At 44.2% G+C, this 25,039-nt stretch overlaps 2 protein-coding genes and 1 pseudogene across 4 annotated transcripts in view; 1 reads left to right on the top strand and 2 right to left on the bottom strand.

The window, feature by feature from the left end:
* Positions 1-814: 814 nt before the first annotated feature.
* LOC124004898 lies at positions 815-1,048 on the bottom strand (annotated as a pseudogene).
* A 3,968-nt stretch (positions 1,049-5,016) lies between these two features.
* nmd3 (NMD3 ribosome export adaptor) lies at positions 5,017-16,709 on the bottom strand. Of its 3 annotated transcripts, none has more exons than XM_046314666.1 (17): positions 16,458-16,709; positions 16,037-16,178; positions 15,427-15,499; positions 15,150-15,284; positions 14,877-14,973; positions 14,690-14,770; positions 14,056-14,184; positions 13,864-13,954; positions 13,277-13,355; positions 11,436-11,532; positions 10,503-10,620; positions 8,974-9,119; positions 7,704-7,816; positions 7,485-7,557; positions 6,087-6,193; positions 5,847-5,917; positions 5,017-5,662 (listed from the first exon to the last, which is right to left on the bottom strand). In XM_046314666.1, the coding sequence occupies exons 1-17, from the start codon at positions 16,464-16,466 to the stop codon at positions 5,529-5,531; spliced, it is 1,695 nt and encodes a 564-aa protein (XP_046170622.1). In that variant the 5' UTR covers positions 16,467-16,709; the 3' UTR covers positions 5,017-5,528. The 3 variants fall into 3 exon arrangements, with proteins under 3 accessions (XP_046170622.1, XP_046170623.1, XP_046170624.1); XM_046314667.1 differs by having other exon boundaries at positions 16,037-16,091; positions 16,458-16,708; XM_046314668.1 differs by having other exon boundaries at positions 16,037-16,091; positions 16,653-16,684.
* A 163-nt stretch (positions 16,710-16,872) lies between these two features.
* Positions 16,873-25,039, top strand: part of LOC124005420 (protein phosphatase 1L-like) — a 43,105-nt gene continuing 34,938 nt past the window's right edge. The window contains exon 1 of the mRNA XM_046314664.1: positions 16,873-17,870. Within this exon, the coding sequence (XP_046170620.1) occupies positions 17,472-17,870 (399 nt within the window). The 5' untranslated portion in view covers positions 16,873-17,471. The remainder of the gene's footprint in view (positions 17,871-25,039) is intronic.

Raw genomic sequence — 25,039 nt, 5'->3', positions numbered from 1 at the left:
TCTATTTTATCCCTTGCAGTTTGTCAAACCATTTATTTTTCACTTCAGCCACAGTTCTGTCTTGCTGCCCCACGTCGTTCACTGCAGCGCGAGACACTCCCAAGATACCTGTTTGGCTTTGTTTGTCAACCCACTATTTAGTCTACCGAATAATATGTGTTGCCTGACTTCAATCTCCTCTACCATCGCCGGGATCTCGTCTTCCAAAAAGTTAGCTTTTCTCTTTTGGTCCATGGCTATTCCTGACGAACCCCTCATTGTAAGGCACGTTCAGGTGCCGTCAATTTTAAATTAATTTGAGATTTATAGATCACAGGTGCGTAAATTACAAATGGGCTTCTTAGAACCTGCGTAAGCACGTTTTTTATGCTCAGTATATTTTATGAATCGAACGTAAGCACACCGTCGGAAATTATTTTATCACTAAGGTCAAGTATAAATCTAAGAGCATTTTTATAAATCAGGCCCATGGCATGTTATAGAATGATAAAACATTTTAAGAACAAACAAGGCGTTTCACAGCAAAGGTGTGACAGTAGTGTACAGTGATGTACAGTATAAAGGGAGGTATACTCTCAGAATATTTTACGGAAACATCCTAAACTCAGACTTCTTTTGCTGAGTAGGTAGTAGAGTATTGTGGTTCTGGAGAGTCGTGGGTGACTGTGTGTGGGTAAGGGCGGTGAGAGAGACCTGAGGGGTAAGACGGCCATCGAATCAAGTGAGGTCAAGGTCAAAATCTTAGATAGGGGACCTCCCTTCTCATTCCCAATCTCACTCCCTCCCGCTATCCATCCATCTATCCATCCACTGCTTAGTTTATGAGTGCCACGGTGCTCTCTGGCTGTTCCCCGCAGAAGAACTTGAGTGCCAGACGCACATGGACAGGCACAAAGACATAGGGGGTGTAGATAACCATGGCCATGGAGGAGAAGAGGACAGAGTTGAAGATGGACTGCTACCAGGGCTCAAGCACATATATGCCTGTGATGAGCAGGTACTGGTAGTACTGCCAGCCTAGGTACTCCTTTGGGTATTTAAAATCCATCCTCACGCTGCTCCAGTGGTTAGGGTGAGGATGGGAGAGGGGGGGGTGTGGAGCAGAGAAAGGAACAGAGAGAAAGATAGAGAGAGGAAAGGGGGAGAGATAGGAAGATAGGAGACAGAAGAGAGGAGGGTGGCATTGATAATGGCAGCAGGGGACACATAATGGGCATAAACACACAAACAAATACACAAGACAGACAACACAACATCAATCATGTGGAAAGATATACAGTTAGTCGCTTCACCTGCACTACCTGATAGAATTAAACCTATTTTCCCAGGAGGAAACACCAATTGTAAAAGGGAAAACACTTAGTAGGTGAAAGATGAACTTACCATGTGTGTGGGTGTTTTGTGGGGGGGGAAAGTAGTTCAGTGGTATAACCTACATTTTTTTGTCGTAGTCTCATTTTAAACCCTAGTCTTCTTCAGCTTTCAATGCACCTGCTATTATGTAATTACAAGTCTTACATACCTACCATATAATTGGGGGAGGAAACAATGGAACATGGTGTTAGAAAACACATAACACGTGGGTCTGTGTTTATTAATGAGAAGATCCAGGATCAATCACAGCCCATGGCCCCTGGGGGCCACTGGGGTCTCTCAGGTGGGGAGGCACTGCAGAAATGAGCTCCTGAGAGCCCCAGACAAGGTAAATTAATCTGCATACACGCATGCATGCACACATACACACACAGTATCCCACTCAAACAAGCACATACGGCACCTTTCTTTTCATTGTCAATGCTGTCAAAATGTCCACCACCGTACAGATGGTGGAAAGGAACAGACATTTACTCCATCATAAGGAACGAGAACAGACATTTACTCTACTTCCACACAGGGTAGTTGACATTAAGTATCTAAGGGCATAATAGGAAAGCCTCTGTCTCACAGAGTCAGTGCCTCAGTGTGCGTTGACAGGTGTCAGGTAAACTCAACTGACACCAGTGAGCTTACATGTCTGATAGCATGCCGCTGTCCGTGCTCCCCCGGTTCAGAAAGAATGGCCTGCGTCCCACTACTGTGGTGTGAACTGCACTACCAGTTCACAAATATAGACTACCCGTAGCAGGTCATACAGTCTACACCCGGCGTTCACGTGGAGTTGGGTTTTTAAGGACAGAGCGTTCGACACACGTGTCTTCAAACTATAAATGAGGCACGATTATTCACAAATAGGGCTAATCCATAGTCATTTAGTCAGTGGAATAGTCTTCACAACTCTGTCCTGCTTTATTGGATAGAAGGCACCTGAGGCGCGTGTCCGCGCAACTTTTGAATGGCATCCTCATAGAGATACAGGAGAAGTAATCAACTGAGAGGGACTTCCTCTGGGTTAAGGAAGGATCATGTAATTGTTTATACTTGAGCAAACATTCCATAACTGCAGGTGTCAGTAAATAGCCAACCTGGGCTTTATAGCTGTTTAAAAAAAACACTGTCCAGGTGGCAGTATGCACCCTTCCAGTAGGTTTGAAAACTCATAGAAGTAGTAGAAGAAAATGGACTACTTCAAAATGGAGATGGCCTCAATAGCACTGCCCATGCGCACACAGACACTGGCAAAATGACTGAGATTGCTCCAAAATCTTGAGTGAATGGATAGCCTATTTAGCTGATAGCCTTTATTTTTTTATAAATCAAATGAAGATATATTTTCAGCACATTGATATCCCAGTACTCTCTTTCATTGTCTGTCTATGGGAATAAAATGTGTTTTTACAACTTCTCAACTGCTTACATTATTGATGTGTAAAGACATGGCTGAGCCGCTCTGTCCAGTTGACTGAACAGCATACAAGCATACAGACTCTGCACCGGGTGGAAGTCTGGAAGCAAAACTCACCACATGAAGGAGCATGTCACTGTCTGGGACCCTGAACCATTGAACAGTCAGGTAGCCCAATGATCCTTCAATAGTATTCTTGGAAGGAGAGTGAAAAGTGGACATACGGAGTCAGAAAAAAAGGGGATGATAAAATGAGGTGAGTGGATGACAAGAACAGGTCGACAGAGACAGCATATACCGTAGGTGTGGAGGGGAAGTGGATGACAAGAACAGGTCGACAGAGACAGCATATACCGTAGGTGTGGAGGGGAAGTGGATGACAAGAACAGGTCGACAGAGACGGCATATACCGTAGGTGTGGAGGGGAAGTGGATGACAAGAACAGGTCGACAGAGACAGCATATACCGTAGGTGTGGAGGGAAGTGGTACCAGGTGGTAGGTGTGGAGGGAATGGATGACAAGAACAGGTCGACAGAGACAGCATATACCGTAGGTGGAGGGGAAGTGGATGACAAGAACGTCGACAGAGGTGTGGAGGGGAAGTGGATGACAAGAACAGGTCGACAGAGACGGCATATACCGTAGGTGTGGAGGGGAAGTGGATGACAAGAACAGGTCGACAGAGACAGCATATACCGTAGGTGTGGAGGGGAAGTGGATGACAAGAACAGGTCGACAGAGATGGCATATACCGTAGGTGTGGAGGGGAAGTGGATGACAAGAGGGACAGAGTGGATGACAAGAACAGGTCGACAGAGACAGCATATACCGTAGGTGTGGAGGGGAAGTGGATGACAAGAACAGGTCGACAGAGACAGCATATACCGTAGGTGTGGAGGGGAAGTGGATGACAAGAACAGGGACAGAGACGGACCGTAGGTGTGGAGGGGAAGTGGATGACAAGAACAGGTCGACAGAGACAGCATATACCGTAGGTGTGGAGGGGAAGTGGATGACAAGAACAGGTCGACAGAGACGGCATATACCGTAGGTGTGGAGGGGAAGTGGATGACAAGAACAGGTCGACAGAGACGGCATATACCGTAGGTGTGGAGGGGAAGTGGATGACAAGAACAGGTCGACAGAGACGGCATATACCGTAGGTGTGGGGGAAGTGGATGACAAGAACAGGTCGACAGAGACGGCATATACCGTAGGTGTGGAGGGGAAGTGGATGACAAGAACAGGTCGACAGAGACGGCATATACCGTAGGTGTGGAGGGGAAGTGGATGACAAGAACAGGTCGACAGACGGCATATACCGTAGGTGTGGAGGGGAAGTGGATGACAAGAACAGGTCGACAGAGACGGCATATACCGTAGGTGTGGAGGGGAAGTGGATGACAAGAACAGGTCGACAGAGACGGCATATACCGTAGGTGTGTGGAGGGGAGGTGGGTGAGAATAGGGAGTCAGGGGGAGAGTGGGAGGGAAGGTAGAGAACCCCTCGCTCTACCTTATTGTCCTCCTCTGACTCGAAGGAATCTAAAGTTACTTTCCCAAGGATCTGGTTACCCCTAACAACCTGTTTAAGTTGCCAAAAAACAAGATCCCCCCTCCTCCCTCTTCAAGCAAGACTGTGGTGGCACATAACACACCTCTCTCTCCCCTAAAATATCTAAGCCCCCAAGATAAAGTTTCCTCTGAAGCACTCAACCTCCCCTGCACCAACCTCTCCCTTTCAGCCGCTACTATAATTACAATGTCTACCCGGCAACAATAGAGCAGCTTGCATTGGTAAGTCTAATAGTAGGGGACATGTGCCCACAGTCCTAGTCCCAAATGATGTTTGAATTGATTCATTTCTGAAGTTTAGCAAACTCATTACAGCTTGATGATGGGGAACCAATTTCACAAGGCAATGGCTCTGCATGTGAGTGGGGTTGGTTTTGTTAGGTAGAGAATCTAGATGCCAGTCTGCAGCCTATTACAAGCATAAGCATACCCAAGCCAGAATGCATACACGTATACCCTGGGATATCTACACATAGAACTAGCTACTCATAGAAGGTGCCCATGCATTCCCAACTGGTACATTCTACATTTCATCATGTGGCCAGTCTCTGCTTTTAAGTGTTAGGTACCATATTGAGTGAGGTCCATGCTTATAGTTCAGTAACATCTTCCCCACTTCCTTAGTGGATGCTGTGCATCTCTGAATGAAAAAGTCATATTGTAACCAGGTTATATTTTATTTGGTGTACATCACCACAAACCACTGCCTCTAATATGGAGACAGGGAAGGGTCACACAAAGGGCAGGATCCACTCAATAACTCAGCATCCTCAGAAGTGACCCTTCTGCTGCATTCTGAGTGGCTGCTGTTGGGGGGAGACTGTAAGTAATGGTAGCTGACAGCGCATGGCATTGCCATTCTTATTGGACTACTAATCACTCGTTATTAGTAGGATTTTTATTGAACCTTTAACTAGGCAAGTCAGTTAAGAACAAATTCTTATTTACAATGACGGCCAAACCCGGATGACGCAGGGCCAATTGTGCGCCGCCCGATAGGACGACCAGTTGTGATACAGCCTGGATTCGAACACTGCACTGAGATGCAGTGCCTTAGACCGCTGCTCCACTCGGGAGCCCATTTGTCTAGTCAAACATCATGTTGATGTTGTTAAGACCCTGATTGGTCTGAACAGTCATTATGTGGATGTAAGCATGCTGGTGATTGGTCTATTCGGTCAGCATGTCGGCTCCCTCTCCCCCGGTGGCGTCTGTCAGGCTGAGGTCCTCCAGCATCTCCATCAGAGAGATCCGAGGGGCGCCCTCGTCATCCGTATCACTCTCCACTGGGATCTTAGACGCATCTGCGATAAAACAAACTTCATCATGAGGATACAGCTAAAATAGATCAATAAATCAAATGTATTTATATAGCCCTTCGTAAATCAGCTGATATCAATAGAAAGCTATGGGTGAAAATTGAGGAAAACATCCAGATTCTTGCAAGAAGAACTATAAAGACAAGCAGAAAGCTGCGGTCCCACTCACCTCGGAAGATGTTGACGTTCTTTCTCAGGGCTTCGTCCTCCTCCAGGTCCTCTAGGAAGTCCTGGTATTGTCTGAAACAGGAAGAGAGGAGAACAAATAAATCACGACACCTTTCACAACTTACAAAGTCATCACCTGGATATAGAGCATATCCATCCTTCACTTTCTCTCTCCTCATCCTTTCCTGCTTCTACCCCTCTATATTCCTCCTCTCTCATCAGCTCTTCCTCTCCTCCTTACCTCTCATCTTCAGGCGCCATGCCCTCTCTATCTTTGTCCATCTCTTTCAGCTTCCAGTTCCTGCGCTTCACCCTCTTGCTGCGGTTGTAGCTCTTCTTGATTAGCACCTGCAAGTCCACAACAAACATGCCCAAATGGCTTCAATACACGCATTAATTTAGTTTTGTTATGATGTATTCTGTCCTTTGCAGTCATGTGCTGACAGGTATGCAGTTGAACTCTCATTTCAAAATTAAGTGAACAGTACGTGGTCAGGTGGCCAATTTTCCCATTAAAGAATTGACATTTCAACTCAATGCAGCAAACAAAATCAAACCAATACCACAATGTCCACCAGGGGGCAATGTGATCTTATACAGACAGTACAGTACATGGTAAAAGAGGTCTGGTTTGAGCAGGGTTCTCCAACCTTTTCTAGCATGAGCTACTTATATATATATAAATAAACGTTGCAAGCTATAATTTAATTTATTGCTTTCCGATAGGCACATTGTTTTCTTCTCCTCTACCTCGTCCCAGGGTCCTTGGTGTACAAGATATATGTTTTCTGTCAACATACCTGGTCAAATAATGGTTGATAAACAGTATTTGGCATGACAGGCCCCATAAAATTATATTTTATATTTTCCAGAATTGTATTTTTCCTGGTTTTGGATATTTTTTTATGTTTTCCAGAAACAACGAAAATTGATGTTCTGAGTCCATGTCCATGTTTAAATCACATCAGAACAACATTTATGATGTCTGGAAAAAGTGTGTAATTCCCCTTTAACTGAGCATCAGGCAAGAGTGGAATGTGTTGGTCTAGCGATGTTTCTGCTGATAGGCCTACTGCTGAAGCACATGCCATGGCAGAGTTTGAAAAACAATGGCCACCCAATTCAAACAAATAATCATGATTTATAGTTCTGTCAGGTAAGCCTACTTTGAAGTTAACTTTTTAATAGAGAAAGTGTTGGGGAAGTGTGTCCACCCTACTGTATTAAAATGTGTACAATGTACATTATGTGGGGTTGAACCTCAAACACACAAACCAATTGAAAAAAAACCAAACATAATATTTAGCGTCGCTAACTGGCTACATACGGAGTGAGACAAATGCACGTACAAAAACACAGACAGGGGCAACATTGCTGGAAATTAATATGCAGATGTTATATTACTTTTGGCTTTTTAAGCCAATAGTGGCTAACCAGGGGTGGGAAAATGTCAATTTGACTGATTGAATAGTAGCTGGGAGCTTTATGTTTATGACAGTTTGTGATGGAAAACAATGTACTTTCAGAATTGATTGGCAGCTACTCATATGTGGGCTGCGAGCTACAATCTACCTGTTGGAGATCCCTGTTTTGAAGGATACATGAGTGTGTCCACACAGTAGTATGTACTGGTTCTTACCACGTCAGGAATATGACTCGGGTTCATCTTGTTCAGAAACTCATCATTAACGTTGGAATTGGCAAAGTCAAAGCTAGAGTGAAACAAAAGTGAAATCATATTTTCTCTAACTTCACAATCAAAAGAGTAAGGTATTGTTTTGATTATCTTATACAGCAAGAAGTTAGATGAACATTTAAGAGTTTAGTAGCTGTATAGCAGCCCATGACAGTCACCTACCCCTGAACCAGGTCTCCTATGTTGAGCAGGTGGCCCAGGTGGGTGCGACAGTGGTACTGCTGAGCCGTGTCCATCTCTGAGGTCTTCTGCACCCACACCTCAGCCAGGGTGTGCTGGAAACACACAAATCAGAACACATACATACATATACACACACACACAAGACTTACCCTAGCGCCACCATTACTTCTATTCCTTTACACTAAACGGATGAAGGGTGTTTAGTTGTCCAACACCCTTAGATGGGGGAGGGGACATTATCGTACCGTAGCAAACCCATTTCCTGTTTCATTTTACAGAAACACTTCATTGTAATGTGAAGGGTTTCTCTCTAATCTTATGTGCTGCTTCAGGAATAATGTAATTGTTACCCATTGACATTTCTTCCAAGAAAAGAGAAATGATCCCCATAATTCAATCTGCTTCAAAACACTGTCATTAAAGCCACAAACACACCAAAGCCCCGCAGTCAAGTGGGAAGTTGCACGCATGAATACACACAGTGGTGTAAAGTACCTGAGTAAAAATACTTTAAAGTACTAATTAAGTCGCTTTTTGGGGTATCTGTACTTTTCTACTTATATTTTTGACAACATTTACTTCACTACATTCCTAAAGAAGATATTTTACTTTTTACTCTATACATTTTCCCTGACACCCAAAAACACTCGTTACCCGTTTTGAATGCTTAGGACATGAAAATGGTCCAATTCACACACTAATCTAGAGAACATCCCTGGTCATCCCTACTGCCTCTGATTTGGCAGAATAACTAAACACAAATGCATCTTTTGTAAATAATGTGTTGGATTGTGCCCCTGGCTATCCATACATTTTGAAAACAAGAAAATGGTGCAGTCTGCTTTGCTTAATATAAGGGATTTTAAGTGATTTATACTTTTGATAATTAAGGATATTTAAAACCAAATACTTTTAGACTTTTACTCAAGTAGTTTTTTACTGGCTGACTTTCACTTGAGTAAATTTCTATTGAGGTATCTATACTTTTATTAAAGTATGACAATTGGTGGGCCTCCTGAGTAGCGGAATGGTCTAAGGCACTGCATGGCAGTGCTAGCTGTGCCAATAGAGAACCTGGTTCGAGTCCAGGCTCTGTCACAGCCGGCCGCGACCGGGAGACCCATGGGGCGGCCCAGCGTCGTCTGGGTTAGGGGAGGGTTTGGCTGGCAGGGATGTTCCTGTCCCATCGCGCAGTAGCGACGGGACAGCCCAATTCTAAATCACCGCCCATTTCCCTCAGAACTCCTACCTTATTGGACCTTATGCCTGCTCCCGCCCCCAGCTTCTGGTTCCTGATGATGTCAGTATCCATGACAATGAACTCCTCCAGTTGCCGTGGGCTAACAAGGCTGTTGAAGGGGTTGCGCCAGTATGTGCCCCCGTCCACCTCAGCGACTGAGAGAAATAGAATTAGATGTTTATCTCTATGGACAGTCCAGAGTTTCAATTTTCACTGCTCAAAACCCCCAAATTTCTTAGACTCACTGATGACATGCTTGTGTGCACACACAAGATAAATGGATTTATTTGAACTTCACTCCCTCTTACAGTCGAGTGATTTGGCTCGCACGGATCATTGTTCTGCCCAGAGGCTGGCGTTGAGACTGGAGCAAAAATATCCTTTCTTTGAACACTAATTAAAAACATGTGCCCTGCCTTTCGAAATATTCAAATTAAACACAAAGGGATTTAAAAAAAAAAAAAAATGTACACACACAGCACACAGGCAGTAGTGACAGCAAATGAGTGTGTGTGTCATGTGTGGAATGCCCTGATTAGACACAGAGGGAAGCTGTTGAGAGTGAAGGGAGGATGATGAGCATGTGGTGAACAGACACACTGTAATAAACGATACTGGGTTCAGTTCAGTACAAAAGACTTAAATCAAGTGGAATATAATCACATTCCATCAGTCTAATCAAAAACTGATGCTAAACATTTGGAACAGATGGTAAACTGTTGATGCTTTATCACACAAGCACAAACTCATGCACACACTCATCCAATCGCCTTGAAACATTGACTTGTCAACACATCAGCAATACGTCAATCAAAGAAGCAAAGCATATCTGTAAAATACATTTTTCAGTAGTCATAAAATCGCATGTTGAAACAACCTCTGTCCCCTGGCAGCTAGGGACCGACAGTAAAGGTGGATGGTGTGTACTGTACTCACTCTGCAGGGTGTTGGGGTCAATGAGGTGGATGGTGTGTACTGGATAGTGTGTACTGTACTCACTCTGCAGGGTGTTGGGGTCAATGAGGTGGATGGTGTGTACTGTACTCACTCTGCAGGGTGTTGGGGTTAATGAGGTGGATGGTGTGTACTGTACTCACTCTGCAGGGTGTTGGGGTCAATGAGGTGGATGGTGTGTACTGTACTCACTCTGCAGGGTGTTGGGGTCAATGAGGTGGATGGTGTGTACTGTACTCACTCTGCAGGGTGTTGGGGTCAATGAGGTGGATGGTGTGTACTGTACTCACTCTGCAGGGTGTTGGGGTCAATGAGGTGGATGGTGTGTACTGTACTCACTCTGCAGGGTGTTGGGGTCAATGAGGTGGATGGTGTGTACTGTACTCACTCTGCAGGGTGTTGGGGTCAATGAGGTGGATGGTGTGTACTGTACTCACTCTGCAGGGTGTTGGGGTCAATGAGGTGGATGGTGTGTACTGTACTCACTCTGCAGGGTGTTGGGGTCAATGAGGTGGATGGTGTGTACTGTACTCACTCTGCAGGGTGTTGGGGTCAATGAGGTGGATGGTGTGTACTGTACTCACTCTGCAGGGTGTTGGGGTCAATGAGGTGGATGGTGCTGGTGACTCGGGCGCACACACACACCTGGCCCATGTTCCCCAGGCTCTGAGCCAGACGCGGCGACAGACACACCACGTTGTCCTGGGCAATGAGACGAAACATACCAGGGGTCAGACTGAGGTCAGGTCAGAGGGAACTTTGAAACCTCTTCCCATTGCCAACCTTCCCACCAGATTATTCCCCAGAGAAACCCACAGTAAACTGTAGTACAGCAGAGATTAACATTCAACTCTGGAATAGGCTACACGTTCAAGAACAATCTGAATAACAGAGGCTGTATTGCCAGTTTGGTTATACAAGGGGTTGGCTATGTTCAATTGGTTTCATCAGCGTGATTACAATTTGTCTCACAATGCAAAAGAAAATAAGATGCTGATTAGGAATGCATTTCATTGATCTTGAAAATGTTAAGTTATTCAGCCATTGGATAGAAATGCAGAAAAACACATGGATAGAATTGGATATGAACTAAAATCACTCTTCACATGTATGGTCAGAAGCCAAGCATCGATACGTGTGTACTCAGTCTACATGTTAGAACCTATGAGTAGATGAATCTACTACATGAATCCAACAGAAGAGCATTGACAAGAAACATTCACTCAACAAAAACGTTTGCTTAAAAACTTGCGCAAAGACTTACACACCCAGATTGATTCAAATTTAGTTTCCATTGGACGGTTCAAAATCATCTTTTAAAACATTACAGTTCTATCCAAGGGAAGCCGTGTCTGTTATGATAAGAACGGGGAATCTGTATAGGTCTGCCTTGGCCTGTTTGGACCTGAGCATTTGAGTTTAGGTGCACTCTGTTCACCTATTCAACAAATGTTCAGCCCCTTGAGATACATGTAGAGCATTTGAGCTTCAATATTTTTGAGGAAAATGCTATATACCTTGCAAACAGGAACGATCTCAATGGAGTAGGTGCTCTTGTAGTTGAATGTGTTTGAGTGGATGTCGTGGGAGATGAGGCGCTGGGAGGTCTTCGACCTAAACAAGACAGGGTGACAAAGAAACCATAAAATACACTACAAGAATATATCATGTTAGAGAGAAAATAGGCAACATTCTCAAGCATCTCCATGCAAAGCTAAAAATAAATATTTTAAATAATTATATACAGTACCAGGCGACAATTTGGACACCTACTCATTAAAGGGTTTTTCTTTATTTTTTACTATTTTCTACATGGTAGAATAATAGTGAAGACATCAAAACTATGAAATAACACACATGGAATCATGTTGCAATCAAAAGAGTTTTGAACAAATCAAAATATATTTTAGGTTCTTCAAAAGTAGCCACCATTTGTGCAATGTTGTCATCAAGGCACTCTCGGCATTCTCTCAACCAGCTTCATGAGGAATGCTTTTCCAACAGTCCTGAAGGAGTTCCCACATATGCTGAGCACTTGTTGGCTGATTTTCCTTCACTCTGCAGTCAGCGCAACTCATCCCAAACAATCTCAATTGGGTGGAGGCCAGGTCCTCTGACGCAGCACTCCACCACTCACTCGCGTTCTTAGTAAAATAGCCTTTACACAGCCTGGAGGTGTGTTGGGTCATTGTCCTATTGAAAAACAAATGATAGTCCCACTAAGCGCAAACCAGATGGGATGGGGTATCACTGCAGAATGCTGTGGTAGCCATGCTGGTTAAGTGTGCCTTGAATTCTAAATAAACTGACACTGTCACCACACCATCTCCTCAATGCTTCACTGTGGGAACCACACATGCAGAGATCATCTGTTCACCTACTCCGCATCTCACAAAGACAGGGCGGTTGGGATCAGAAATCTCAAATTTGGACTCCAGACCAAAGGACAGCTTTCCACCGGTCTAATGTCCATTGCTCGTGTCTCTTGGCCCAAGCAAGTCTATTGTTCTTATTGGTGTCCTTTAGCAGTGGTTTCTTTGCAACAATTCGACCATGAAGGCCTGATTCACAGTCTCCTCTGAATAGTTGATGTTCAGATGCGTCTGTTACTTGAACTCTGTGAAGCATTTATTGTGATCTGCAATCTGAGGTGCAGTTAACTAATGAACTTATCCTCTGCATCAGAAGTCTGAGTCTTCCTTTCCTGTGGCGGTCCTCATGAGAGACAGTTTCATCACAGTGCTTGATGGTTTTTGCGACTGCACTTGAAGAAACTTTCAAAGTTCTTGACATTTACCGCATTGACTGACCTTCATGTCACAAATTAACAAGGCACACCTGTTAATTGAAATGCATTCCAGGTGACTACACCTCATGAAGCTGGTTGAGAGAATGCCAAGTGTGTGCAAAGCTGTTATCAAGGTAAAGAGTGGCTACTTTGAAGAATCTTAAATATATTTTGATTTGTTTATTACTTTTTTGATTACTACATGATGTGTTATTTCATAGTTGATGTCTTCACTATTATTCTACAATATAGAAAATAGTAAAAATAAAGAAAAACCCTGGAATGAGTAGGTGTGTCCAAACATAAGTCTATAGACATTGAATAATCATAGCACTAGCCACACAGACTGCACTTACTGTGGTTAGTGCGGTCTAGCTCATCACTGTTCAATTCAACATTAACATGTCTCAACACCAAATTAACATTGCATGGGCATTATACAATAACCATGAAGGCGCCATCCAGAGTAAGATGATGTTACCCCCTAGACACTGACCCCAGGTCACACAGTTCTGTCACTACAGGGCAACCTCTAAACGTAGTGGAGGGACTCTGGTGAACTGTTCCTACCTGCAGGGGACTGTGCACTGGAGGAAATCCACCATCTTCTGAGCATGCTGCTTGGTGGCATAGTAGAAATCAATACCCTCTGAGAGAGGAGAAAGATTCAAAACCAATCAGTCTTCAATTGATAGATCAATCACAGGCACACACACCACACGTAACCGCCGTCATCACCATTCCAACACTTAACACGCCAGCCTCAGTAATATAGCCCAGATGGGCACCGCAGGGAGAAATATGGCCACCACATGTTGAAATCTCAAGGTTCTTAACTCAGACTAGAGAGGGAGGTCATTTATATTGAACTTTCAAAGGGCAGCTTTTCCCTTACAATCTGGTCCAACCACACTGGGTGCTGTTTTTGAAATATCTCTCACCACACAGTGTGTGTGACTGAAAATAGGACTGAGCATTGTTGGCATGGTAAATGGAATGCTCAGTACTATGATCCTACCACAGTGATTATAAACACATGGCCATGTCGTTCTAAAGCCCAGGATAGGAAAGCTTTTAGAAAATCATCAATATCAATGGTCTGGTCTCTTCATGGATGAAACCCCACTTTAGAGCAGTATATTGTATCCCAAACCCACCATGGATCTCCTTGATGTTGAGTGCGTTCTGATGGAGTTTGTGCTTGAGAATCAGCTGCTCCAGGTAGTAGAAGGTCTTCTTGTGAGAAGTCTAAAAAGGACCAGTCCAATATTAGGTTACCAACACAACATGTTAAAAATTATTGTTGTGGTGAGCAACATGAATAATATAATTCTAATCATCAGTGGTACCTTCTGTCTGACTTGCACCACAGAGTTCCAGAAGTCCTTGGCCTCGACACGGTGGCAGTCGTCACACATCTGGCCCTGGATGACAAACTCCACCACAAACACCTGCTGCAGGATGGCTCCGTTCATCACCTGGACAGGACAGGCCAAACTACCATCAACAACGATTCTCTTATATGACCGAGTAATGCGACACACCAGGTAAACACTTGTTTTAAACAAATACAGAACTGGGCTAGAAAGCTGTGACCCACCAGCGGATCATTACCATAATTTGGGAAACACTGATGTGTCAGACTTTATTCATCAGGGTTTGGTGCTGCTATTTCTGGTGACTAAAGGGCATCTAGATACAAGATCACTGGTCACAAAACCTCCCACACTCCAGACTAAGGCCTGGGCCCTGAGGAGCTCAGATTCCTCTGAAAGGTCATGCAGTGAAGATGACAGCCACTGGCTAATCTTCACCCAATCACTGTGCTCTGAAGTCAGCCCTTTACCCCTTTACTGTCACCTGGATTAAATAATGACAACATGGAAGTCAGTGGTGGGACACGTCCACCTAATCAGGTTCCTAATCCACACTAATCTATTCTATTAAATATCACACACTGACACCTCTTATTTCTCCTCTCACCTCTTTCTGTATGGTCACCTTCAACTTGATCCGCTTGGAGTGGGGTTCCGTCCACAGGAATCCAGCATCGATCAGACGCACCTGGATTGAGAGGTCACGAGTTTCTGAGGTGAATGGCTTCAGCCCTGTTGAAAATTTTGAACAAGTGTATGTTTGAATGTAAATAGAGTAGGGCAGGGATACTCACTTTGGTCATGTTGCCCTTCAGTTTTTTAAGGCAGAGGGCGAGCAGTTCCCTGGACTCCAGAGCACACTGCACCCAGGAGGCTGGAGGCTGCAAGTACCTGCATGGAAGAGAAAGAGGCGCAATCAATCCATCTGAACTAATGTTGGAGCCTTGGTCAGATCCCACAGTTTACTGACTAATGAACCTTGGGCAGTAAGAGCACAAGACCGGGATGTAAACTTCTTAGCTGTGGCCCTAAATTTGACACGCTTGTGATGGTGGTCTGGGCAGTACCGTTCACACTGCTTGCAGAAGTGCAGATTGACTTGCTTGGGGATTCCCTCTGAGATGTCCACTGTGGTCCGGAGGCAAGACACACACATGTTGGCTGGGTTTGGGGGGATGGGGATGCCACAAGTGCAGCACAGGCTAAGGAGGAGAGAAACCATTCCTTGATTAGTACTGTGTACCAGATGATACATTTGAAAAGGTTATGAATCTACACCTTCACACTGAAGGTAAAGGACAATTATTTGTAGCATTTAGGAGGCTGAACATATATTCTACTTACATGTTCCCCTGGCTGCTTGTAGCAGGAGCTTGCATGTACTCCATTATAAATGGTGTGGGTGTTGTAGTGAGATCTAGATAAATGACAGATCAGACTGATGTTATGAATCAGATAAATATTTACTTTTTAGGTGATATACAAAAACGTAATGCTATTAGCATACAACACATCCACATGGGTCATGTGTATTGATTATGGTCAATACATGGTAGCCAGCTAACGTTATCTAGTGCACTAACTTCCCTGGTAAATATGTTTACCCACACGACACTTAGCTACAATTCTATGATATCGCTCAGGTAGTTAACCATTTATCACAATGTCACAACTCATCTGACAAACCCCCTTTTGCTGCCAGTTGTCGTTAGCTATGTATACAATTGGATTAACTTCACCAAACAGTAACCGTTAGATAGAAAAGGGCAGATTTAAATGGCCGGTAACTTTACTTGCTAGCCAGCCTTAGCCTAGCTAACAGGGAACAGCTTTCCTCTTCTGACTATTTTGCGACGGTCGTGACAGTTTTGTCATTACATAGGAGGCACCGTGTTAAAAGGTTTCCGGGGGGGCTTCGTGCCATTTAATGAGACAACTGATAAACAACACGTACTTGCAGAATGTTTTTCCAAGCCACGTTGCGGACCTCCACGTTTCACCACCACAATCTGGAAAGGAGGAGCAGGGTGATGACGACACACCACTTTCTGGTGAGAAAAGGACCCAGTCCCCTCTCGTTTGCCTGAGTGCAGTAGCTTCAGAAACCATTCAAATTAAATACAGACAGAATAAACTACACTACCGGTATATGGAGGGTATGATTGATACATGTTGTAATACTCCAATTCATTAATTTTGATATACATTGGACAAGAACGCAATACGTATTTTAAAAAATAAGGTCAATTAATTTACCCAAAGAAGATCGTTTTATCTAACCAAAGGAATTATCATTATCTATACCTTCCTCCTCTATCTTTCTTCATCGCCAATATTAAAAACAACAACAAACTCAGTAGAATTTTACAAAGTACCTTATCCATAGAGTTTCTAAACCTTTGCCTTGTCTGTTTTATAACCGAACTGGGGTCATGTCTAGATGGGATACAGTTTTTGTCCAATTGACGTTAAAGTCGATTTTTGTTGGTGCATTTTAGCTTACGCTAACTCTTTTCCTGACCTTAACCCAATTCTCCCAAAAACCTGTTAGGTTCATTCTCATAACCTACTGCGTAAATTCTCCTAACATGCTTCGACCGAAAAGTTCATTTTCACCACAGCTCTATCCCTTAGTAGACAAACCCCTGGTCTGATCCTCGGGACTTGCCGTAACAAATATAAACAGGTGGGCTCAGATTTTAAAAATCCGCTGTGGGGGGTGCGTGCATCCGTCAATAACATACGTAGGTCAAAAACTAATTTACCCAAATTCTATGAATGGTCTATTCAGCCAGTATAAAGTTGCAAATGACATTTAGTTTGCCCCTCCAGAAATATGATGTATGTTATCCTAAACAAGGTTGAATGGTGCACACCTCACGTGCTCCAATTGGTTCGGTCCTGAAAAGGAACACTTCCTCGGCTTCACTATGTGCACTATTTACAACTCAATCGCAACCTCGCGGCCAAAGGTTGAAGGAGCATGCAGTTTGCTTTCAAGTCAGCGTTAAACGTGGTACTTCAAAGTGGGGTCTCTCCTACTGAGGTTTAATATAGCTACCATTCTCCTCCTTGCAACGGTTGTGATTCACTGCCTCATATGGACAAGGGACAATCGCTGGTTCATGGGGCTTTATTCTAGAGTGAGCCAGCCAAGGCAGAGTCTTACACCCCGCAGTGTCTAACGTTACGGATTCTCCAATACATCAAGCCGCATTGCTACATTGAGCTATTAGTGTTGGTTTGAATTAATTCAGCTTTTCACACCAGATGTGCTGTAGACTACGTTTGAATTTGGTTTCGCTGATTATTTACTCTAGCGTCGATAATAATGGACTGAAAGTTGCGGGTAAACAATAACAACCTGCAGTGATTTCTTGTTTGTATAAATGATAGAGGATACGATGACACTGTTGTCTCTTTTGGGTCGGATCATGCGTTATTTTCTGCTCAGACCAGAGACCTTGTTCCTCCTATGCATAAGCCTGGCTCTGTGGAGTTACTTCTTCCACACTGACGAGGTGAAAACCATCGTTAAGTCCAGCCGGGATGCTGTCAAAATGGTTAAGGGGAAAGTGGCGGAGATTATGCAGAATGACAAATTCGGGGGTCTCGACGTTCTGGACGCAGAGTTCTCCAAAACCTGGGAGTTCAAGAGCAACAATGTGGCGGTGTACTCTATCCAAGGCCGGAGAGATCACATGGAAGACCGCTTCGAGGTCGTCACTGACATCGTGAACAAGAGTCACCCTTCTATATTTGGGATATTTGATGGACATGGGGGAGAGGTAAGACAAATTGGCTAATATATTTCATTTGTTGAGAGCTATTCTTGTTTTGGTTTCGGTCAACACTTGCACATGCACGTGCTATGCATCAAATGAATCCCTCTCCACAGGGACATGCAGAAGGCACTTTAGCACTTTACCTTGTGAAGTTGTGCCAAACATAAGAGACCATCATTCATGGTCTTACACGTTTAAAATACTTATAGACATAACAAGATTGTGTAGTATGCTGCAGGTAAAGTCTAAACGGATTGTACAAGAGAGCTGATAATTTCCAACCCCAGTGAGAGGTGCTTTCAGATATGGGTCATATTCTGGTCTGAATACAGTAAATCACTGGTGTCCTGTGCATGACCATAACTTGTCATCTGATGCCCATGCACCTGTCACCCTCTCCATGTTCTGGTCACAGACAATTCCCTGGCAGCTGTAGGTCTTTGACTCCATGACAAGCATTGAGTGGCACAGATCGAGCAGCTTGTCTCACAGAAATACACTTCCTACTCTCATCAGCCAGATGTCCCTATAGAGGGGCAAAGTGTGTGTGTGTGTGTGTGTGTGTGTGTGTGTGTGTGTGTGTGTGTGTGTGTGTGTGTGTGTGTGTGTGTGTGTGTGTGTGTGTGTGTGTGTGTTAGAGTAAGATAGTCAGTCAATGTAATGGTCATACTCCATGCAAAAGATAAAAAGTGGTATACTGGTCTTGTTACATCACTTCTGGTCAGGTTGAGAAAATGTGTTTTTTTTTTGGGGGGGGGGGTGGGGTTTATCTCCATCGTTGGCAGGGTAACAACACTGATTGATCATGATGGCCAGGCCTGCCTCAACAGCAACCTTGTCTCTGTGGGCTGCAGCTGTGGCCACGCGGGCCTGACAGCCCAGTATTGACTGATGCCATGGAGCTACGTGAAGAAACTCACTGGCAAATTCTTTCTGACAAGGTGCCCCTCTCTCCTCCCCCTCACACCGCCTCTCTCCCAGACCCAGTCTATGGGCTGCCAGTGTTTTTCTAAGGAGCTCTACTCAGGCCTGCTCTAGTCTGTTTAATATAGAATTTGACAATTCTGGCCTGACCCAGGCTGAAAGATAACATTCTAAAAAAAGACAACGATGGAGGTGGAGGATAACTGTTATTTTCAGGGTAGATTCAAATGTGGGCTCTAGTGCATCAGCTCACTGCTTCCCTTTGATCAAAACTGGCCATTTGTCTGGTTGTTCCTGTAGCATGTTTGAGTTTGGGCCTTCATTCGTCCTTCCCTAGATTCCCTATAGAGGATGGTAAACCAGGCTATAAAAGCCATCCTCTGCTCTGTGAGGGAGAGCAGAGAAACAGGGTGTTCACTTCAGATTTGCTCATGTAGGTGAGGGGATTTTTTTGCCCCCCTCGCTTTGGCCTTGGGTGACAATTTTGTCTGTTTTTATTCCTTCACTCTCTTGAAGTGTGTGAAACTGTTGCCAGACACCAGCTTTTCAAATGGTTCTGCTGATACAGTATGTTATTGTTGATGTATTCCTGGCCGGGGGCGGTGCGTCAGCAGAGAGCTGCAGTGTAGACCAGGCCTGGAGGAGGACTCTGCTCAGCTTATTGGTTAGTTCCCTCTACCTCTCTAAACAGGTCAATGATTTGTTGATCTTTTGAGCCAGATAGCCTGCCTCTCTCCTCTCTCCATGATTCGCCAAGCCCTAGTGGCAGGAGAGGGGTTGAAGGCTGAGGTAGGATTGGGGGAGGTGGGTGAGCAGGTTGGTAGCCAGAGTTACCAGCCAGAACACCTTGTCCTAGCTCTGACACTGGCCTGGAACGAACCGATTTACCCACAGAAAGATACATCGCTTCTCGGAGAAGAATAGTAAGCTAGACACACACACACACGACATGCAATACCTTGCAAGGATACCTTGCAAAGAATGAACATGTCTTTCCTTAATTGCTGGTTATTTCGTATGCATGTGGATGTGTCTGGAGATAGCAATTAATGATGTTTAAGTAATCTATCCATTCCAGGCTGTTTGTTCTGTAAAAATAACCTGACTAACATTCATCCCTTGTTGATATTCTGTAGGGAGAGATGCTCTCTACATGGGCGATGGTCTTTTAGATTTTAACCTGGGGGTCTGGCTGAAGAGCCTGTGATGAATAGTCCTACTACTCCTTGCTCTACACAATTACTGTATGTCCCCAATAGAATACCAAGTGGAGACATTTAGAACTCCTTACTTTCCTAATGTTATCTTTCCTTTTCTCTGAATGGCTCAATGGAGAAAGGCAGTTCTGAAAATGAAGTCATCTTTTTTCTTTTGTGCTGATATTTCCTCTCCCTCACTCCCCCAACTCTGCCGTCTTCAAGTTCAGTTTAGAGGAGAGTGGTGTGGCTGTGTGTGCGTAAGCAGTTTCTGAACAGGAGAAGATGGAGAGAAGTATTGTGTTGAGGGATGAGAGGAAAGAACACAAGGCTGACCTTTTTTTAAGTGGGCCTTTAAAAAAAAATGTACTCGTTCCCTTTCTTACCTTGGCCCTCACCGGAGTTCACCTTCCTTTCGCACTAACAATAAAGGCCTCTGTTAGTGGAAAGGGCACCGTTTGCATTTTAATCCTGGGGAGGGACAGAGTATGTGTGTAAGAGAATGTGAGTGTCTGAGACGATGTGTGAGTCGGGCATGCGTGAGAGACTCTTACAGAGGGAAGCCCTTTCCTTGCAGTTTGCTGAACCCTTGAATTTTATAGTTGACCTGCTTTCATTCTCCTCCCTCGCTCTCTTTCCTTTTCTCCTCTCTTTCATCCTCTCAGGTTGTCAGTGTGATTACAGCTCAGTAACTGCAGTCTGATTACTGGAGCACTATTTGATTGAGCTTTCAATTGAATTCCTCTAATTCCCATCTCACTACTGCCATTTTCTCTCACTTCATCTCTATACTGTGGCCCTGGTGCAAAATAGCTCCAGTGTGTGTCTCTGCATCAGGCTCATGGTTCCCTCCCCATGGGAATAAACCCTCTTCACCTGTTATGGAGGGCTGCTGGGCTCAGTTGGCTGGTCTCCAGGAGTGTGTCCATTTGTGATTGTGGACAGTTGTCTGCAGTGGTGTATGCATTTGTGTGTGTGTGTGTGTGTGTGTGTGTGTGTGTGTGTGTGTGTGTGTGTGTGTGTGTGTGTGTGTGTGTGTGTGTGTGTGTGTGTGTGTGTGTGTGTGTGTGTGTGTGTGTGTGTGTGTGTGGTTTAGATATTCAGCCTCCTGGATCTCTCTTGAGCCCACTCACACTGGAGATGAAAGAAGCAGCATGACTAATTGTAGTGTCAGCATTCTAGAGGATTACTCCGTGTGTGTGGTGTGTTCCCTCGTGCAAATCTAAAGTAATGGATTTCCAGGGGACGTTAAATGATGTGAACGACCAGCAGCGATGGCAGTGGCGTTTCACGATAACACGCCAATCTGGGCTTCACACACCTGCTCCAGACGATGTCCTTTTCTGCCGATTGTCCCCCGCAAGCCCCAGACCCCCAAAATCAAAATAAAATGTATACCTCCAGGAGCCATAAAATAATAGAATTGTTGCGAATAATATACAAAAGGAATACACCCTTCACTCTGGCTGACCAACAATACTCTGCAACGCTCATGGTTTTTCTGCTCAAAACCACCCTTCATTCTGGAGGCAGATTCCTGGACATATTGTTTTTTTGATTGCTTTTGGCAAAAGCAGATGCTCAACATTTCTTTCAGCCTGCGTTGATGTTATGGAAAGAGCAGTGAGCAGGAAAGGCGATGTTTTGTTGGAAAAACACCCTGTAGAGATGGACTGGGAGCTTTTCTACAGTTCTGACCTTTTACTCATTCTGCACCAGTTGGGCATAAAAAAAGTAGTCTTCAATCTAGATTGGGCCTAGAGTTAAGGCCAGGATGTTGCAACTGGCCCCAGAAGACTGTCACGGACTGTTTGAGAAGCGGAACCTGACAAGTGGAACACTGTAAATACGGAACCCAAATGTCAATTCCCCCATTTGCCATTTTAAGTATTTCTTCCATGGGCAATTGTTTCGTACAGTATTGAACTCTCATTGAGTGTAACATTTGTTTTTCCCATTCCCATTCTTTTCTATTAAGCAAGAACAGTGGCAAGAAAAAGTATGTGAACCCTTTGGAATTACCTGGATTTCTGCATAAATTGGTCATAAAATGTGATCTTATCTTCATCTAAGTAACAACTGTAGACACAGTCTGCTTAAACTAATAACACATAAACAATTCTACATTTTCATTGAACACAGTGTAAACATTCACAGTGCAGGGTGGGAAAAGTATGTGAACCCTTGGATTTAATAACTGGTTGACCCTCCTTTGGCAGCAATAACCTCAACGTTTTCTGTATTTGCGGATCAGACCTGCACAACGGTCAGGAGGAATTTTGGACCTTTCCTCTTTACAAAACTGTTTCAGTTCATCAATATTCTTGGGATGTCTGGTGTGAATAGGGATGGTATCATTAAGATTGTAACGATATTGCTATCCTTCCCGATACTGCTTATCAATCTGGTACTTTTAACGGTATTCTTACCAGTTATTTAACAAATTAAGAACTGAATTAACATTGCTTTATTTTCTGAAATGTAAAATAAACAATTATTTACAGCAAAATAAATTGCAGTAGTATACAACACAGGTGGGGCATGCAGGTAGGCTGCAGAATGACTATCAGTTCAAGTCAACAATTCTTAATCTTAGGTCTTCTGAGATCTCTTTTTGTTTGCGGTATTGTTCTCATCAGGCAATGCTTCTTGTGAATAGCAAACTCACATTTTGTGAGTGTATTTTTTAATTTTTTAAAGGGCAGCTCTAAACAACATCTCCAATCTGGTCTCATTGATTGGACTCCCATGTTAGCTGACTCCTGACTCCAATGAGCTTTTGGAGAAGTCATTAGCCTCGGGGTTCACATACTTTCCCCAACCTACACTGGGAATGTTTACACGGTGTGTTCAATAAAGACATGAAAACATATGGTTTGTGTTATTAGATTAAGCAGACTGTGTTTGTCTATAGTTGTGACATAGATGAAGATCAGATCAAAATGTATGACTGTATTATGCAGAAATCCAGGTAATTCCGAAGGGTTCACCTACTTTTTCTTGTGTGTGTGCTGTATGTGGAGCCCCCCAAAAAGGTCCCAGCATGGTGTCCCTCCCGGTGGTAAAATAATGCAACACTCCCTCTGCCAGCTAGGTGCTTCTTCTGCTAAAAGCCTCCTATCTAAAAATCTGTAATGCTGACTATTGTCTGCTCCCTGTAATGTTGTGGATGGGCTGAGGAGGGACAGGTTGGCCTTGTTTCTGATTTTGGACGGAGATGTGGAGAGGAGACCCCTCATATTCTACATCTCTCACACACGCTCACACACACACACTCCTCTCCATGGCCTCTGATGTTGTTCTATAGAGGGCAGGGGTATGTTCTGTGCTGCCAGATCTCTCTGCTTTATGCCTCTGTGGATGGTGGGCAGGACACCTATTTGTCCTCTCCCTGTGGGGTTTGAGGAGGTGCTCTGTTTAACCTGTTCTTTCTCACTGTGTATCGGTTATGAATGAACAGGGCTAAATGGCCATGGTGACTTGAGGCTCCTGCTGAGTGGACTGGCATCAGCTGCCTTTTACATGCTTAAGAAGGTGTGAGGCAGTGGAAATGGATGTTTCTATTTTTGATTGGTGCTGTCTTGGCAGTGGGGAGTGCAGGCAGAGGAATGTTGACACAGTGTGTTTGTGATGGATATACAGGTAGGTTTGTGTGATGCTCACTGGTGTATGCGTCTGTCCCAGCTGTCACTTCTACCGGACTCCTCTTTGGGTGAGCTGCTGACCAGTGGGTTGGCACGGATGGGGCAGGTGCATTCTTTTTGTGTGCAGTGTGTGTAGTTCACTCTGTACTCTGTGTGTGTGTGTGTGGGTGTGTGTATATTTTACTCTGTGCTCTATGGTGTGTGTGGTTCACTCTGCACACTATGGTGCATGTATGGGTGTGTGTAGGAGGGGTAAATCTATAACACAAGACTGTCTGCAGGGCATGTGTGTTGGCTGGTCAGACAGGAGGAATGCAGCACATATGAGTGGCTGATGTGAGCAGATGGTTTCTATCTACTACAACATAGACCTGAACTCTCCTCTCCTTAGTGCAGAGACTGGGCTTCTCAAGGATATGAATACTCAATGTTCTTATCTGTCATGAGTGTGTGAATTCCTCCTAGTGGGAGGAGCAGTTGTATTCATTTTAGGGTTAAAGGTGCCTGCGCCCCATACTGGTAGACCTGTTGGAACTCTGCTATGTACTTCTGATTACGTCTCTCTGAGATTTTTCATTCTCTTTTTTTGTATTCTTCTAAATGTGTTCAGATGGTGTGTGTGTGTGTGTGTGTGTGTGTGTGTGTGTGTGTGTGTGTGTGTGTGTGTGTGTGTGTGTGTGTGTGTGTGTGTGTGTGTGTGTGTGTGTGTGTGTGTGTGTGTGTGTGTGTGTGTGTGTGTGTGTGTGTGTGTGTGTGTGTGTGTATGTGACCCCCCAGTGCATTGAGGCCTGAGCTAAAAACTCCCTCTGTTAGACCAGGCTGGAAGTTTAGAGAATAACCATGATTAAGTTATGGCTTAGCTAAATTGACTTGGATCCTCAGACATGCTTCTGAATCCATGCCCACTGAGACTTCCATAGGCAAGCAAGCATTACTGTTCAGCTTGACTGACTGATTATTTTACTCTCTGTAGGTCACCTTACATGATCGTCTGCCAGAGAGGAAATCCTTATATTACAACCGAATGTCCTTTTTTTTCTTGGAATTTCCCTGGATATTTTCTATGCGGAGAAATGAGAGCTCGGTGGATTGTAAGAGCTGAGGGTGATGGCTTATGAGTGATGGGCTGGTGGCTCAGGGCTGAGCTGCTAAATTGATTAGTGAAGTAAGGGGCGGCGTATGGTGACTGGCTAATGGTAACCGCTGAAGCTGCAGGGAAATTCTGCTTTCTTCCTCCTGACTTGTGACTGTCTCTCTAAATCGATGACTGAAGGGAGGAGAGGAGACTGCAGGGCGGTTTAGAACTACACTAATCCCAGTTCAGAGATTGGAAATATGTTGATAACCTTTTACTTTTTCATTGAAAAGGTATCAAACATAAGGAAGCCACATGTTTGTTTCTGTTCCA

Source organism: Oncorhynchus gorbuscha, linkage group LG19, assembly GCF_021184085.1.
Source record: "Oncorhynchus gorbuscha isolate QuinsamMale2020 ecotype Even-year linkage group LG19, OgorEven_v1.0, whole genome shotgun sequence".
Classification (NCBI taxonomy): domain Eukaryota; kingdom Metazoa; phylum Chordata; class Actinopteri; order Salmoniformes; family Salmonidae; genus Oncorhynchus; species Oncorhynchus gorbuscha.
Note: the sequence above shows the minus strand (reverse complement) of the source record. Positions and strands in the feature narration are given on the sequence as shown.